Source organism: Scomber japonicus, chromosome 17, assembly GCF_027409825.1.
Source record: "Scomber japonicus isolate fScoJap1 chromosome 17, fScoJap1.pri, whole genome shotgun sequence".
Taxonomy (NCBI): Eukaryota; Metazoa; Chordata; class Actinopteri; order Scombriformes; family Scombridae; genus Scomber; species Scomber japonicus.
In genome coordinates this window covers 11,307,600-11,323,674 of record NC_070594.1, presented here as the reverse complement: position 1 = coordinate 11,323,674, position 16,075 = coordinate 11,307,600, and the positions used below count along the sequence as shown (strand labels likewise).

Below are 16,075 nucleotides of genomic sequence, written 5' to 3'. Positions count from 1 at the left end.
AACCCATCTCCAAGCCGTTCCTCAAATAATCAGGGCAGGACCCGGCAATGCACCTCTCTAAAACCAGATTAGGTTGCTAAACTCAAATACAGTGGGAAAAGAGTCATGAGAAGAACTGAATAGAGAGACTGAGGTGGAAGGTCTGAAACAGTTTTAAAAATCTGTCAGGAGATTTAGAAATAGCCTTGGTCGCTTTGATGAGGTCAAAGTCCTCAAGTATCCATCCAGCTCTTGTTCTTGGGAACATAAAATCCTTGTATATATGACGTCATTCCTTACGTTACTCAAGGGGCAAGCAGGCATGGACGGTACTCTTAAAGGGTCAAGTTCCTCTCTCAGAAAAGAGTGACCACTAGAGCGAGCCACAAAGTGGACGTCAGTGAAAACATTTGTTCTTATGTTGTGTCTTCATTCAACCATGACAACAGTTTTATGTTTACTGAACTCACCATACATCTCACCATAATGATACCAGTTGATACTGTACACATCCTCGCCGTACAAAGACTCCTAATATGTATTTTATCTATGAAAGTGTGACATAATAAACTCTACTAAATAATAATAAACTACATCAGAGTGTTAATGCTCACTAAATGTGCACTGGAGGAAATCCCGGTTAATCCTGACCTTTGTAAAAAAAAAAAAAAAAAAAAAAAAAAAAAAAAATCAGCATTTTTATTACTGGGTGTGCCAGCTAAAGTGGTTAATGGCACTAATTGCTTGTGCACTGATCCTTGCAAGGAACTGCTTGTGGCACAAATTAGTTTTTAAAAAGATGTTCTAATAGAAAAACCTGTGGGGCCTGAGTTGTACTAAGAATGCAGATTTGCTAACACCAACAAGATAACAAGCACAATGACAATGTTAACATGCTGGTGTTTAGTACAATAGCATCATAAGATATGTAAGTACAGCTGAGGCCAAGAGGAATGTCATTAGTGTGGCAAGTTTATGATTATGAACCAAAATAAATAAAATACATTAAACATGATGGTGGTGCTAGATTGGGAATGAAAAAAAGTTATTGCCATTAATTTTATGGGGACATGAACATGTGTACCAAATTTCATGGCAATCAATTAAAAAAGTTAATACCACCTTTCACAGAAACCCATGAATTTCAACCTCATGCGTGCAGATCATTAGGACACATCCTCTAGGAACCATGAATGGTTGTATTAGATTTTGTGCCGATCCATCCTCCACAACATTTTCAATCTGCTGGTGATGCTAGATGAAAAGTCAGGGGATCACCAAAGTCAGTGATAGCAGAAGTCGTTAAGCTATTTCACTGAAAATCAAAAATGTCAACCTCATTGCTATAGAAGAAAAGTCAGGGGCTCAAGAAAGTTAAAGGGATTTGTCTCCTGGGAACCACGAATGTCTGTACAAAATGTCCCCCATCCAACAACAATAGACGTTTTCAATGTGGACTGAGGTTGTGGATTGACCGGCCATCACTGGCATCCATTGAGCAATACCAGAAGTGACTTGGGACTGGTCTCAAGACTTTTGAGACTTGAAAAACAAGTTCGTCCCATCTCTGCCTACTGGACACATTAGTATGGGACACTTCAAAGGCATAAGAGGATGGAGGGAAATCAGGAAAGGAGGAATCTCCATTAAAAATGGATAGAGGCTCTTTGTCCCAAAGTAATCTTTTCAGGCTACAGAAAACCTGATGTGCCAGAGCAGACAGACCTGCCTACTACATTCAACAGAAGCCTTCAAACTCTACTTTGCCATGCAGCTGATTGGCAGTCACCGCCAGTTAGTTGGTAAGCAGAGAAAGCTTTAGAGTCTAAGCTTGACATCTCCAGGGCCTCATTATAAGCCTCATTCGCCAGCAGCTCAGACTCTCATGTCTGAGTGCCCAGGAGTAGCAAGAGGGCCCACTTCATCAGAGGCAGCCAGCGATACATTCTTCCTCCACCAGGTCTGTGCAGGGCTGAATACGTCTTTGTGAAGCATGATATACTGTAATAGTGACAGCCTGCCTCAAATCCATTTACAATGAAGGGCAAAACTCTCCCTGTAGTTTCTGATTCGGCTTTAATCCCAGACAGCACCACACCTTCATCTCATAATTACCCAAAAGGAAATACACAGGGATTGTATCAGTTTGGGTAGGAATTAGGGGAAAGGCAGGGAGAACGCCCATACTGTGCAGATCCTGACAGCCATCCAGATGCAGGATTATGCAGCCAGAAAGTGGAATTGAAGACAGACTGGGGCAGATTCTTGGGTCTGGCACGTTTATGTTGCATCAGATGTAGTAAAGCAGTGATTCCTAATCAGGGTTACTTGTACTTCTGCAGTTATCATGAGTTATGCAGATCATAGAGTAACTCATTTAGTTTGACAAATTGGCAGTTTGTTTAAAATAATATATCTTTAATATTTAGTCAGCTGTAACACTAACATACACCACTATGCAATTGAGATTGAATAAATAGCTTAACCCTCATCCTGCCAACACATTTAATATACAAAGACTTCTGATTGAGGTCTCTGGGGATCCCAATAATAAACTACTCTAAGAAAAAAGTTGACATAGCAAAATTTAATTCAAAATTTATTTCTTCTCAAAATATCATTTGGTATGTAATAAATGTCATATGAAAAAATGATTATTATTATAATAATAGGAAAGTTAGTTAATTTGCATGTTGTGGAAAATGAAATTTTGGGTTGGCGACAGAACACATGGAAATATGTGTCAGTCTCCCTCCACATGTTACCCTCCCCTGATAGTGTGCAATACTTTAAATTAAGACCCAGAGCAAACATGACCTCAATAAATAATTCTATTAAAACTACACAGGCAGAATTGGGTGCTTTTGACTGAGGCCCCCCCAAGGACCCCAATATTTTTAAAAAGGCACATTAAAATAGAAACAGAAAACAGTGATATGAACTCATTAGGAACACATTGATACACAGTCATTAAAAATTGAACTATAGAATAAAACACCTGTGAGATATAGCACAATGTATATGTCTGGGGTCTGAGGGTGGTAGGATTAAGATAGAGATAAATAGGTAAAAGTTTAGTTTAGTTTATTTGGATCCCCATTAGCTGTTACCCAGGCAACAGTTACTCTTCCTGGGGTCCAAAGTAATGTATACAGTTGAGATACCTGTCATGGATAAATGAAAATGATAGATAAAAGTAATAATGGATAAATGGTTGACATACATTATGCATTACATAGGTCAAGTAAGGGATAAATGTTTGATGTATAAGTATTAGGATGATGTAGTCTCAACCATACTAACTTAAACACTGAATGTTCAAGAGTGTGAAAATATGATAGTAACAATAATCACTGAATTAATATTATTACATAACATTCATCTTCAAATCCATTCAAGTCATTAGTAAGATGAGGCGTGGTGCTGATGAAGGGGTACAAATGTCTCCAACCAAACACTGTTTAAATCTGAACATAGCCAATGCTAACAATGCTATTTTATTGCAGGTAAAGTTGCTAGCTGTTGTAGCTAAACAGCTGTTATGCTAACGTTTCTCGTTTGTTATTATCAGCTGTTTTGCACGTAATTTTAATATTTGTCCATCTAAGTCTGTGTGAAATACCTACAATTATGCTAGAAGTGAGTTAACTGGACCCTGCTCAGTCATAAGTAAGGCTTACACTATACAAATTCAAATTATGTGATTCAAATTCAGTTTTTTAATGCAATTATTCAAGTTAAGCAATTCAAATTCAAATATAAATGATTCAAATTCAGTTTCTGGTGGCATATATTTCAGCTCATATACACCACAAAAAACATTTTGGGAATTACTAGTATTAGTATGGGTAAGACATACTGTTTTAACACTTTAAATTGAAAAGAAAAGACTAACACCAATTAAATGTATTCACCTTTTAAATTAAAGCAAAGGTGAGAGTTTTCTTTTGCAGAAGACAACTTAACACATTCACACCACAACCCTCTGAGATTTGTTCCAAACTTGATTTAATTTTTAAAAAAGTTAAATGAACAACACATTTCCTTAATCATTTGAACAGCAGTCAGAACACACAACAGTATCATTAGAAAGCAGAGAACACATTTCTGACAGACATCCTCTTCATAGCTTTACCTAACTTTTGTGAATAGCAGAAAACTGAAATGAAACTCAAAAAGGCACACAACATCCGACAATATGGAGATGAACATAAAAGAAGCGACTAGTTTGATTTTAGTGACTAATATCCACGGAGAGCTACCGGATAATAAGAGAGATAATAAAAAGGGTTTTTTTTTCTTTTTTTCTTAACAGCGCTCTAGTTGGGTTGGAAACCTATTACTTATTTGTATCTGTTTTATGAGGATGGTGAGGGGCTATTTATTAATAGGATTCATTTAAGTGACAGCCTTTGAACACTTTTTTGTTTTAAATGTCCATGAAACAAAAGATAAGCAGAAAAATATTCTTTTAATTAGTGGGGGGTGGGGGGGGAGAAAGCTTCTTATTCCAATAATATTTATGTGATGCTTTTATCAATCCTTGCTTCTATATTAGGCATCGTTTCAGTGCTTTTTTTGGTGTATGATGCATCTTTAAAAGCCTACTACTCTACAGAGCAAAACCAACAACCAAATTGACACAACAGCCAAAAAAAAATGAGTACTTTATTTCAAATTGCTGCAACAGGGGCACTAAAAACAATCTGCAGAGAAACACACATCCCGCTTCGCCCCGCCCTCCCTCCCTCCTCCCCCCCTCCTCCCCCGGAGTTAAACTCATTCGATAGAAAATATTCTCATTTAAAAGTCATGAATAAAATGAAAGCACAAAAAGAACATATGGTGGACGAAATGATTTTTTTTTTTTTTGGAACACAGCATTATGTAGCTTTGTCCAGCCAACAGAGAGAGAAAAAAGGAACACTTATTAGATTATAAGAGCACAGTTTGGTGCGGCTTTCCAACCTTTCAAAAAATAGAACATTTCATGAACTTTCAGGAATAAATAAGAAAAAAGAAAAAAAAAAAAAAGGACACCGCCCTGCCCTCACCAAATAACAAAAAAAAAAAAAAAAAAAAAAAAAGGGAGAAAAAACAACATTAAAATCTCTATTGTACAGTTTGAACTGACATTTTTGAGATTATGGGGTGTGCAAGAAAAGAAAAAACAACTAATAGATGTCCAGAGAAATGGTGACGACACACACATGAATCAACATAAGCACACGTGAACACTCACCACACACCTGTAGAGTCAGTCTCACTCTCTCTCTCTCACCTCACACGCGCACACACGCGACAAAGCACACTGTGGCTACTGATTAACTTGACTGACTTGGTTTTTTCACGACACACCGATAAACTGACAGTGCAAATTTTTAGACGGCTGCAGAAAACTAAAAATTAAGAGCAACACCGACAGGACAAACTTTCAGACATTTTGTACATTTCTTAAATGAATTCAGTGTTGGATCTCCTTTTCTTTCTTTTTTCTTTTCTTTTTTTTTGTTGTTGGAATGAAGCTCCAGAGAAGCTGATTGAGAGGGGGGAAAAGAACAATATTTTTTTGGATTCAGCACTCAGAAGATTAAAAAAATGCCTTTACACAATTATTAGTTATCTTAAGATTAATGCAATTTTGCCTTCTTTGTTTTAAACCCTTCATGAAACACATTCTTAAAAAAATCTTTAAAATAATAACAGGTTAACTACATAAAACACTCTGGAGCACCATTTTTCATAAACATGAATTGAGACAGGATCCGAGAACAAAAATCAGAAGCCAAAAGTTGATTCTGGCCGTTCTAAAGGCAGCAATCTTGACTGGTGGCACTAAGTTTGGACTTAAATGTAGACACGAGTCAATCCAGTCAACCGACTACAGTGCATTTTGAAGGTGTTTTTTTTTCATCTAAAGGGTGGGAGGGTGAGGGGGGGGGGGGGGTATAATGAATGACCTTGGACCTCCTGTGGCGGGGCAGGTCAGGTCACCCTGGTCCACTACACCTGAACGATGTGAAATGCTTACTTTCCAATGTGTGTGAATTCTCTCAGGAAATAGGCAGAGAAACAAAAAACAGAGAGAGCGCTCTATTCGCAGGCTTTCCCTTCCCCTGTAAGTTTCTCATCGCGCAAGGCTAGTCGAGTGTTTTTTGACGACACCCCAGGTTTGTACGGTACCTCACAGTCCTTTGGGTTTTGTCAAGAGTTCTCAAAGACTCAGAAGAAGTTTCCTGAAATGAATCCAGTCACAGGATATGGAAGGATATTGAACAGTCTGTTAACTGGATAGAAGGAGTTACAGAGTTCCTGCTCCTGTTGCTTTGTTTGTTGGTTGTTTTTTTTTCTTTTCTACTTCACCATTCGGCATCCCCAATGGCTTTGGAGAAGACATAGTCTCTCCCGTTCAGATTCATGATCCCGTCCTTCAGGTGGAATTTCCATTTGTTCTTACTTCTGTGAATCTGAGGAGTAAGAGAAGGAAATGAGTGTGCTGTGGGCGTCAAGGACAGATGGACACTTTCAGCTTACTTTAGCACACGCACACGCACACACACACACACACACACACACAGACAGTAAAGCGCTGCAGTATCAAAGCAGTGTCGACCAACAGTTCTTTATTAGCACTGAATTAGCATCAAACAGAATTGTAATACATTAATCATCAAACACTGCACTCAGAGCGAGTAACTGTGCTAATCTGATAGTAAAAGGCTTCGCTTTTTTCTGCTGCTTTTGCAAAAATAAGAAGAAGAAAAAAAAAGAAGAGATGTAACAGCAATGAAATAAGTACTTTAAGTGAAGTTGAAGTTAAGCTGAAATCACAGTAATGTTTTATTTAACTCTTCTATAGTAAGTCTGCTTTTATGGTCACATTTTCTCCCCCGTTTTCCCCACAAATACTTAAAACAACACATTTTTGGTAGAAATAGATCAATAATGATCCAAAAAGCTGGATCAGGTACTAGTGATGATAGGATACCATCATTTTAATAAATAACAAGTACATTTTTCTATATGCATTTGTTACATTTTGTTTTACAAAGTAAAGGAAGCAATGTTTCAGTCAAGCATGATTTTGCCTCATTCACAAAATGAGGCACACAGATTACTAATTAAAACAGTGGTATCAGATCTGTGTTGGTATTAGTTGATACCCAAAGCCCAGGTATCAGCACTGGGACTGAAAAGGTCTGATCAGTGCATCTCTAATGCCCAGCTGATGTTAAATAATAAATGAGTTAGATGTATAAAAAAGCCAACATGCTTTAAAGGAAAACTCTTGATCAACAGATAGAAGGGAATTAGGAATTTGGCACTTGAATATTTATACACGCAGGCTGATTAAGTTCAGTTTCTGTGTATTATCTCAGAGTTGATCATTTCCTACCTTGTCATACTGGCACACCACTACATTCTCTGTATCAAACAGCTCCTGGTCCTCCTCATCACTGACATCATCTCCGCTGTTCAGAGGCTCCTGACGAGGAAACACATGAAAGTTGAGCAATTAATAAATGTTCTGAAGTCTGGTTTATATGACATGATGGACACACACTGTCTGTCTGTGCAGAGCTGACCTACCCTCTTCACTCAGGGAAATACATGAGAAGAATATTTCATTATTATCCATGAAGGCTGTTTCTAATTCTTTATTTGCACAACAGCTGCTATAAAACACTGTTTGTTCTGTGTCTGTTTGACCTCCTCCATGTCTCACCTCTTCCACCTGACCGTCCTCTCCCCCGTCCTTGTCCTTCTCTTCCTCCTCTTCATCATCATACTCCTCCTCCTCATCCTCGTCTTCTTCTGAGGAGGTGTCTCCGGCGCCGTCCACCTGCAGCATCATGGGAGGCTGCTGTGCCTGAGGCTGGGCCTGAGCCTGTTGAGCCTGGGGCTGCTGTTGGGCCTGTGGTGCAGCTGCACCCTGGGCCTGCTGAACCTGCTGGACCTGAGCTGCTGTCGCTGCCTGACCGGGCTGCGGCGCCATAGCTGCCTGCATCACCTAGCAGGAAAAGGAGTTGTTTAATATCATGCTGGATTTAAGGCTGTTTGAACTTGAAGGTACAGACAACTCAAAACTGAATCTCTTATTCAGGAGTTTAGTGTCTGAGGTCCTAGAAATAGCAACAATAACTGAAAGGCATAATTTAAACTAGTTGTCAATTGTTTAGCTACAGACAATATATTAAATACAACTTTAACAGCCAACTTCCAGGAAAATAGCAAAAACAAAGATCATAAGTGCTGACCTGTGTACCGCCTTGGACTTTGTTTCCTGCTAAGACGATCTGCTGCGGCTGGATGATGACTCCTGTTTGCTGAGGCAGACCTCCCTGCAGAGGAGCCAGGACCTGCACACACACACACACACACACACACAGTCAACAGAAGAACCCAGTTTATAGAAGCTCTGGGATTAACGGCAGTAAACAGTCTTTTGTTGGGGAGGTTTTTATGGATTTACATCTTAAAATGCCAAAAAGGTTTTTATTAACTCAGTTGCCTTTCAGACCAACTTTCATGCAGTATTGCCATATTGTTGAAAAGCAGGGAAAGATGAATACTGGTGTAGTATTGATACATTTATCTGTATTTTATTATTACGGGCCTGTGTAAGGAGGTCAATCATAACAGAGGTCATATCACACATTTGGTTTCTTGAGTTGAAAAGGTGAAACTGTAGACAAGCAGCCATTGTCCTCCTAATTTTTTAAGAATTACTTCATATTTGTCATGTCATTTTATTTCCCATCTTTCAGGATAATTTTTCCAAAAATTTGGTTCTTCAACTGCTTTCGACGCCAAAAGGACCAACAACAGCTACGCAGCCAAACAGCTTGATTTAACTAAATAAATCAAGAACAGATTACGGACTGATCAAATACAGGATGAGCTGTTGTGTGTCCATCTTCGAAACCAAAATACACAGAGTGGACACATTGTTACTCCTTAATCAAAGCTCGGTGTCCTGGGCTGACCTACATACCTGCTGTATGACCGGGGCCTGAACGCCACCAGGCTGCATTTGCTGCTGCAGGAGAATCTGCTGCTGAGGCTGCTGGATGATGTACTGAGCCCCGTTGGGTGCACGAACAACCTGCAGTATTTGACCTGAGAGGCGAATAAAAAAAACAGAAGGCGGCGGGGAGTGTTATTAACGAGCATGCATTTCCTGTAGCTGCAGCTTAATGAGGCTACTCAGCAGCATTTTGGCATGGAGATATGAAACTCATTGTGCAGAAATGTGCAGAAGATGAGTGTGTTTGTGTTTTACCTTGGCTGGTGATGAGCTGTTGGTATGGGGAGACCCCTGTAGGCAAAGCGAGGGTTGCTGCGGTAGCTGCTGCACTCTAGTGGACGAAAAGAGATAATACAGATGAGTGTGATTTAAGGGGAAGAAGGACATGCACTCACATAAGCACACACACAAACATTAAGTCCTAAGGCAAGATGAATCTGATTATAGCCTAAAGTAGGACATTGTGGAAAACAGATTTAATAGTTGTGAAGGTGTAAATCTCTAAAAGTGTTAAAAATACACATCAACTGAAGTAAACACATGACTATTTATGACTACAGCGTTACGTGCATTTCTCTAGACAGATTTCAATGTTTATGAAATTTTATGAAATTTGGCACAAACTCCTGGTAATTAAAGCTTTTATAGTCCTATTCCTGTAGTAGCAGTATTTATTATTTATGTATTTGCATTGCATCATTTTATCTGCCTGAGTTGACAGTGAAAGGATAGAAATCTGCAAGGCTTTAAAAGAAAAAAAAAGAAAAAAGGTGTTTGAGGAAGATTTGTTACAACAGCACATTTCCAAGCCTTGATATTAACACATTAGTGAACCAGAAGTGTCGCTCAGAGGGGGAAGTAGTACAAAAGGAAGGAAAACGTGACACTCCAATGTGTCACAAATGATGAAAGAGAAAGTGTGTTTGTCAGCGTGTACCAGACTCAGCGGGAGCTTGTAAGAGGATGTAATGTCCCCGGTTTTATCTACACTGTAATCCAGGCCGTTACTACAAATCCCTGAAGGTCCTAATGCTCCTCAACTCTCTACTTGTGTGTCCTGTAGTACTGCAACATATGTGGGACACCAAAACCACCTTTATTTAATAGATAAAGATAGCTTTTTGTGCTCGATTATTGATTTTTTGGTCCCTATATTATACTTAAGAGCTCTTTAAACCGATGCGTATAGTGAGAATGAGAAAGATATTCTAGTTAGTATGTTCATTTTCATCACCTCTATTTGACCCCATAATAATAGAGGTAACTCAATCCATCTTTTAAGTTCTTCTCCTATTGTATTTAGGAGGACTGGGTTGCTCGTTTTGAATATCCTGCAATTCAAAATTCAACCCAAAATAGATCAGAAAAGATTAGATAATACTTTAACTACGAGCTCAAATAATAATTCATGTACTACAACTTCCCACGTGTTCAATTCATTATTAACCTCTGATGGTAAAGATATAAAGAAGATAGGTCATATGACTGGTGGTGGGCCACTGTTTTAGGTTTACATATGTAGATTTATACTACTTTTTAAAAAAACGGCTACTGTACTACTTTACTTGTTTTGATGAACATGTGACATACAGCTAATTTTATGTAGTTTGGAGCACACTGCCAACCTCATTAAGGGAAGGGGTCACTGACTTTAGTAAATCAGTACCTAAAGTCACAAAGTAATTGAAATGAATGACAGGAGCCTGTATGTGCTTGTCTTTATACAGACTACTATTGAACTACTTGTGTTCATGTTGTGCGTTATGTATCCACTCACCATCCCCGTCGCACTCATGTGCTGCAGAATCTTTGAATCTTGAACAATGACTTGCTGCTGGGGAGCTGTGGAGAGAAACATGTTCAGGTTATATTATAATATGCTCCAGTCTTACTTCAAATATCCTCAGTGGAAAATGATGTGACATTAACAGTGCAAATAGATCTGTTAACACTCAGTTGGTGGGTAATTTAATCTCAAATTTGGCTCTAAAAATTCTGAATATCAACTTCTGTGATTAAACTATCTAAGACACAAATATTCAAGGCTGTACATAAGTTGTTTTGGAGTATTTCCGTGATGTGTAATTGTGGCATTCACAGATGTTTCATGTTTTTTTTCTTAGTGTATGTATGCCTCATTGTTCTTTTTAAAAACCAACCTTGCTGCTGTTGGGGGGGCAGGATGACTTGCTGGGCCTGCGCTTGCTGGGTCACTTGCTGGACTTGTTGGACTGGCTGAACCTGCTGCTGCTGCTGTTGCTGCTGCTGCTGAGCGGCCTGCAGGGCTGCCTGCTCCTCAGTGTGGAAGCCCTCCACTGCCTTGGACTGCAACAGTTTGTTCTCCCATAGCTGAAGCATTGGGTAGAAAGACACCACTGGGTTAGGTATGTCTGGAATCGGATTGTTATTATTGTTCCTACGTGGGTTTCCTCCATTTCAATCATATGATATTTTTAGATAAGGAAATAAATCCACCGAGGAAACTCTATTTAATTATTACAAAGGAGAAATTCTCACGAGTAGCTGAAGTGAGGAAATCCAAACAAAAGCTTTAAACCAGCTCGTCAACACACTTCCGCATATTCCCCGCCCAACACATACACATTTTCCCTGTAGTGGTTGCACGCACACACGCACACAAAAACAAAGGAACAACACCGCTGAGGTCAGTTACCGTTTTCAGCTCCAGAAGCACTTGCTCATCCACTCCCTCGTCCAGGAACAGCTCTCGCACCTCATTGATCACATCCTCAATCACAGACTTGTATAGTTTAGGCTATGGAGGAAGCAAGCACAAAAAAAGGAAACACAATTTTTGATTATGTAAGCATGCACTGCAGAGGAGCCTTAAATATAAAACACATCCCTGGCATGTTAGCTATTTTCCCCCACTGGTATTTACTTTTCCACAGGTTTGGGCAAAAAATACATTTATGGAGATAGAGATCTGTATAAAAAAGTGCTTTAACAAAACATATCAGATGTTACAATACACTCCATTTTTTTTGCTAAATAAGCATACATTGTAATGTTGTGGTAACATCTGGTGAACAGCTGTTACATATAGCAAGCTAAACTAACTGCTCCATGCATTTTTTTAATCCCTGTGATTTAGCTACAATGTAAGAACTGCATTGTAGGGCTTGTCATGCTAATCCTTATGTCTATATACCATGGGCGGAGTTAGGGGGTGGCTTTTGAGGCTGCAGGCTTGCAACATATGAACAACTTGCACACCTTCTTTTTTTGTGGACCCTGCATAAAATGTCTGCTTTTAAACCATTTTGAGAGAATATATTAGAGGATTATGGCAAAAATGTCAAAGTGGTGTAACCATAAAAACTTTGTGCCAAATAATTAAACGTGCTTAAAAGAAATGCTTAAGTCTTAATAAAACACCATATAAAATAGTTTGGCATGAGCTTACATTATAACAAGTTTATATATAATAAAAGGTAATGGAATACTATTGCTCTAAATATTAAATTTAATCAGGAGAATCATGTGAATCAGGAAAGTAATTGTTTATGTAAGTGCACTTAAATACACTGCAGATGGATAAACATCTAATATTTATCATTATTTTGTGGTTACACCATTTGACATTTTCAGGACCATTAGCTTAAAATGGTGCAAATGTTATATAACACTAACAATAACATATTTTTTTATCATATTTTAACAAACCTGATGCATGCTTCTAAAAACACATATGTATATATTATTTTTTGAATCGCTCCTGTTGCCAACCCCTTTTATTTATCACTGACCCATATTTGTCTATCACGACCAACAAGCTCTAAGCTCTCTATAGGATATGGTGGCACGCATGACGCACACAAAAACCAAATGCATACCGTTTTAAAAAAGGTCAACAACAACATATGAACAAAATAAAAAACACGCAAAACACACAAACACACACTAGCAGGGGCTACAGCTAATTCCACTTCCACCCCTCCATGTCTGCAGGACAGGACGGACCTCTGCCTCTCTACTTCCTTCCTTCCTTCCCTCCCTACCCCCTCCACTGCTCCTCCACTATTTAAAGCACAGTCTGGTGTTTATATGTAGAGCCGGTGACGTAGCGTCGAGTAGCACCTTCCCATCCCGGGCAGTCTATATTAGAGAGCCAATATGGCTGTATAAAACCCGGGCAGAGCAAAGGAGGAGGGCCAGAAGCGGAGAGAGGGGAGACGTGGAAGCCATTTTACGGACGAGCCTCGCTCTTTGCACAGCTAGTAGCCGCATGTGGAGGATATTTTTCGGGTGTAATATCGCACATAGTTGACTAAATAGCTTAGCCTTATCGATGGTGGAGTGGGGAAAAGCTGGATATAACTGTAATGAGATGGGTAAAAAAAAAAAAGTGGTGTTTTTTTAAGGGGGGAGAGATGGCTATCCTGCTTTCTGTGCGTGGAAATGGTGGACAATGATGAGGCAGTTGGCTTGAATTGAAAGACGATTTTTTTTTTTTTGCTACGGACTAACTTCATTTTTCAAGATAAATATACATCTACAAAAATTAATTCGCAGTGGATGATGGCAAGGTGCTTTGCGTACATTTTTGTATTTTAAAACTATGCAAAAGAATAGCCATTAATTCTACTTTTTTTAAGGCTACCATTTCTCCCTTTCGTCTCTTAACGTTACACAAGCAACCACTCACTCAATCTTAAATAATACATCACAAATGCATAATCAATATGGTATATTAATAAAGCTCCACACATCAGGTCAGAAGCCTTTCAAGACACTAAAAATAAATCCAACACAAAAGCTTCAACAGCCCCATAAAAAACCGCATTATCATCACTAAATATTAACCTATGCACAAGTTTCTTATTATTATTTATATATTTTTAAAAACGCAACACAGCTCCTCTAATTTAACGTAGCTGTAAAAACATTTGCTCATGCCAGATAGATTCATCTGGAAGAACTAGGTTAGTTTCGAAAACTGATTAAAATGGCCGATTGAATGAAAGTTAGGTTTGCATTTTTATTTGGATATATATATATAAAAACAGTGAAGTGTTGGTAAAAAAAAAAAAAGAAAAAAGGAAAAAAAGCAGACTCTTTTCTTTACTGCATAAGTTAAAACCAGCTCGTCGAGAGCTTTCCATTAACTTTACCCACATTTTTCCCCCGCTGACAATCCTTAGAGATTGATCCTTACCACTGGGTTCGAGTTAGCCGAGCTCGCCATTATACGCGTAGTGTAAAAACCACACGGAAATAGGCGAGAAATAGAGCCAAAAATTTACGAAAAACGGTTTAAAACAACTGGGAACGATATTTTAAAACAGCCGGCATCACTTTTGTAAATAAAACACAGTTTTTGCGGTCTTATTTACAATCCCGGGCTGCGACTCCCCAGCCGTCCTCCTTCCGTCGTTGTCCTGCTTTATATACTGAGCGATGGAGCTGCGAGTGCGCGAGACATAGGGCAGGGTCATATCGCAGATCTCGCGATAATTCATGTCGATTACTAATCAGCGCGGGGGCTGCTGGGAAATGCAGTATGGATTCAACGTGGTAAATAAAGATGTACAGATCGCATTATCTTTGTAATGCGCTGTGACCTTGCTTACAGAATTATCTCTGCGGTGAATGTGCCGACGCATAGAGGGGATTTAATTATAATATTAAATGAGCCAAAATGTCTGCAGACAGTAGTATATGATATAGCCTAGTAGTAAATAGCCCACTGTATAGAGATAATATTGTATAGAAGCCCATTTTCGCCAATGTGATGGTTAAAAAAAAATCCGGTAAGTCATTATAAGAAAGTGTATCTATATAATGACTCAGTATCGAAAAATAATGGGAAACTTTCTCAAGATAATGACTTAGTATCTAAAAAATAGTGAGAAACTTTTCTCAAAATTATGAGAAACCTTCTCAAAATAATGATTTAGTAACTCAAGATTATGAGAAACTCTCTCAAAATAATGACTTAGAATCTCAAAATAATGAGAAACTCTCAAAATAATGAGAAACTTTCTCGAAATAATGGCTTAGTATCTCAAAATAATGACAAACCTCAAAATTATGAGAAACTTTCTCAAAATAATGACTTATAGTTTTTCAAAATAATGAGAAACCTTCTCAAAATAATGACTTCGTTTTTCAAAATAATGAGGGAAAATGGTAGTTAGAATGGTCAAAATGTAGGATTTTAAATCAATTGAAGACCATTTCATTCTATGATTCATTTCTCATTTCATCTTGCTCTGATTTGTTATGAATTTCAGTTCATGAGCTGATTTGAAAATAACTGAACAACACCATCTACAGACATCATGTCAGTAACTCATTATTTAGATATACTACTAACTACTATCTACTAAGTTCAGTGACGTGCGGTGAGGTTCATGTCTGGTGAGGCACTGACTTCATCACAATCAGATTTACAAACATATGAACCCTACAGAGTAGCTTATTCACCATTTGATTGGCAGCAGTTAACAGGTTATGTTTAAAATCTCATATCAGCTTTCTTTACACATACAAACTGTAGCACACAAAAAAACACATTTAATTTAAAAAACGTTATTATGGTCTTACCTTTACTTACTTATCTTACTTACTTTACTTGCCGACTAGCTCACTGTAGTTGTAGCATAGACTGTATGAGTTGTAGTTTACTGTCACTTATTCTGCAGCTAATGAGTCGTAATAAGAATCACTGGGATCAGGAGCGCCCCCTGCCATGAGGCCGGAGAACTGCGTGCCTCACTTAGTGACTTTTTGCAGCCGTTTTATGCTGCTCAGCACACGAAACACGCTACAAACACTGTACATTATATCATCATCTAAACTATGGAAATTTAGTTCATATAGTAAAAGTGTTTGAACATGTTAATAGCGACATACAGAGAGACAGCTGTACAGCTGTACTGTCTCACTGCATAGCATGCCAGCGCAGTAAACCGAGTCATTGCGCAATCCATGGTGAGGCTCGCCTCGCTGCTGCCTCACTGCGCGTCTCTTTTCAGTGTTTGATCAGAACATGTGAAAATTCAGCGATTTTGAATTAAAAATAATCCGAAACTGGTAAAGTTA

At 38.5% G+C, this 16,075-nt stretch overlaps 1 protein-coding gene across 2 annotated transcripts; it reads right to left on the bottom strand.

Moving 5' to 3' along the window:
• Positions 1 to 4,746: 4,746 nt before the first annotated feature.
• On the bottom strand, positions 4,747 to 14,466 carry gtf2a1 (general transcription factor IIA, 1). Of its 2 annotated transcripts, none has more exons than XM_053337385.1 (10): positions 14,365 to 14,466; positions 11,682 to 11,783; positions 11,167 to 11,356; positions 10,785 to 10,849; positions 9,263 to 9,338; positions 8,975 to 9,099; positions 8,238 to 8,339; positions 7,706 to 7,990; positions 7,376 to 7,465; positions 4,747 to 6,446 (listed from the first exon to the last, which is right to left on the bottom strand). In XM_053337385.1, the coding sequence occupies exons 1-10, from the start codon at positions 14,464 to 14,466 to the stop codon at positions 6,339 to 6,341; spliced, it is 1,245 nt and encodes a 414-aa protein (XP_053193360.1). In that variant the 3' UTR covers positions 4,747 to 6,338. The 2 variants fall into 2 exon arrangements, with proteins under 2 accessions (XP_053193360.1, XP_053193359.1); XM_053337384.1 differs by having other exon boundaries at positions 14,187 to 14,366.
• Positions 14,467 to 16,075: the final 1,609 nt, after the last annotated feature.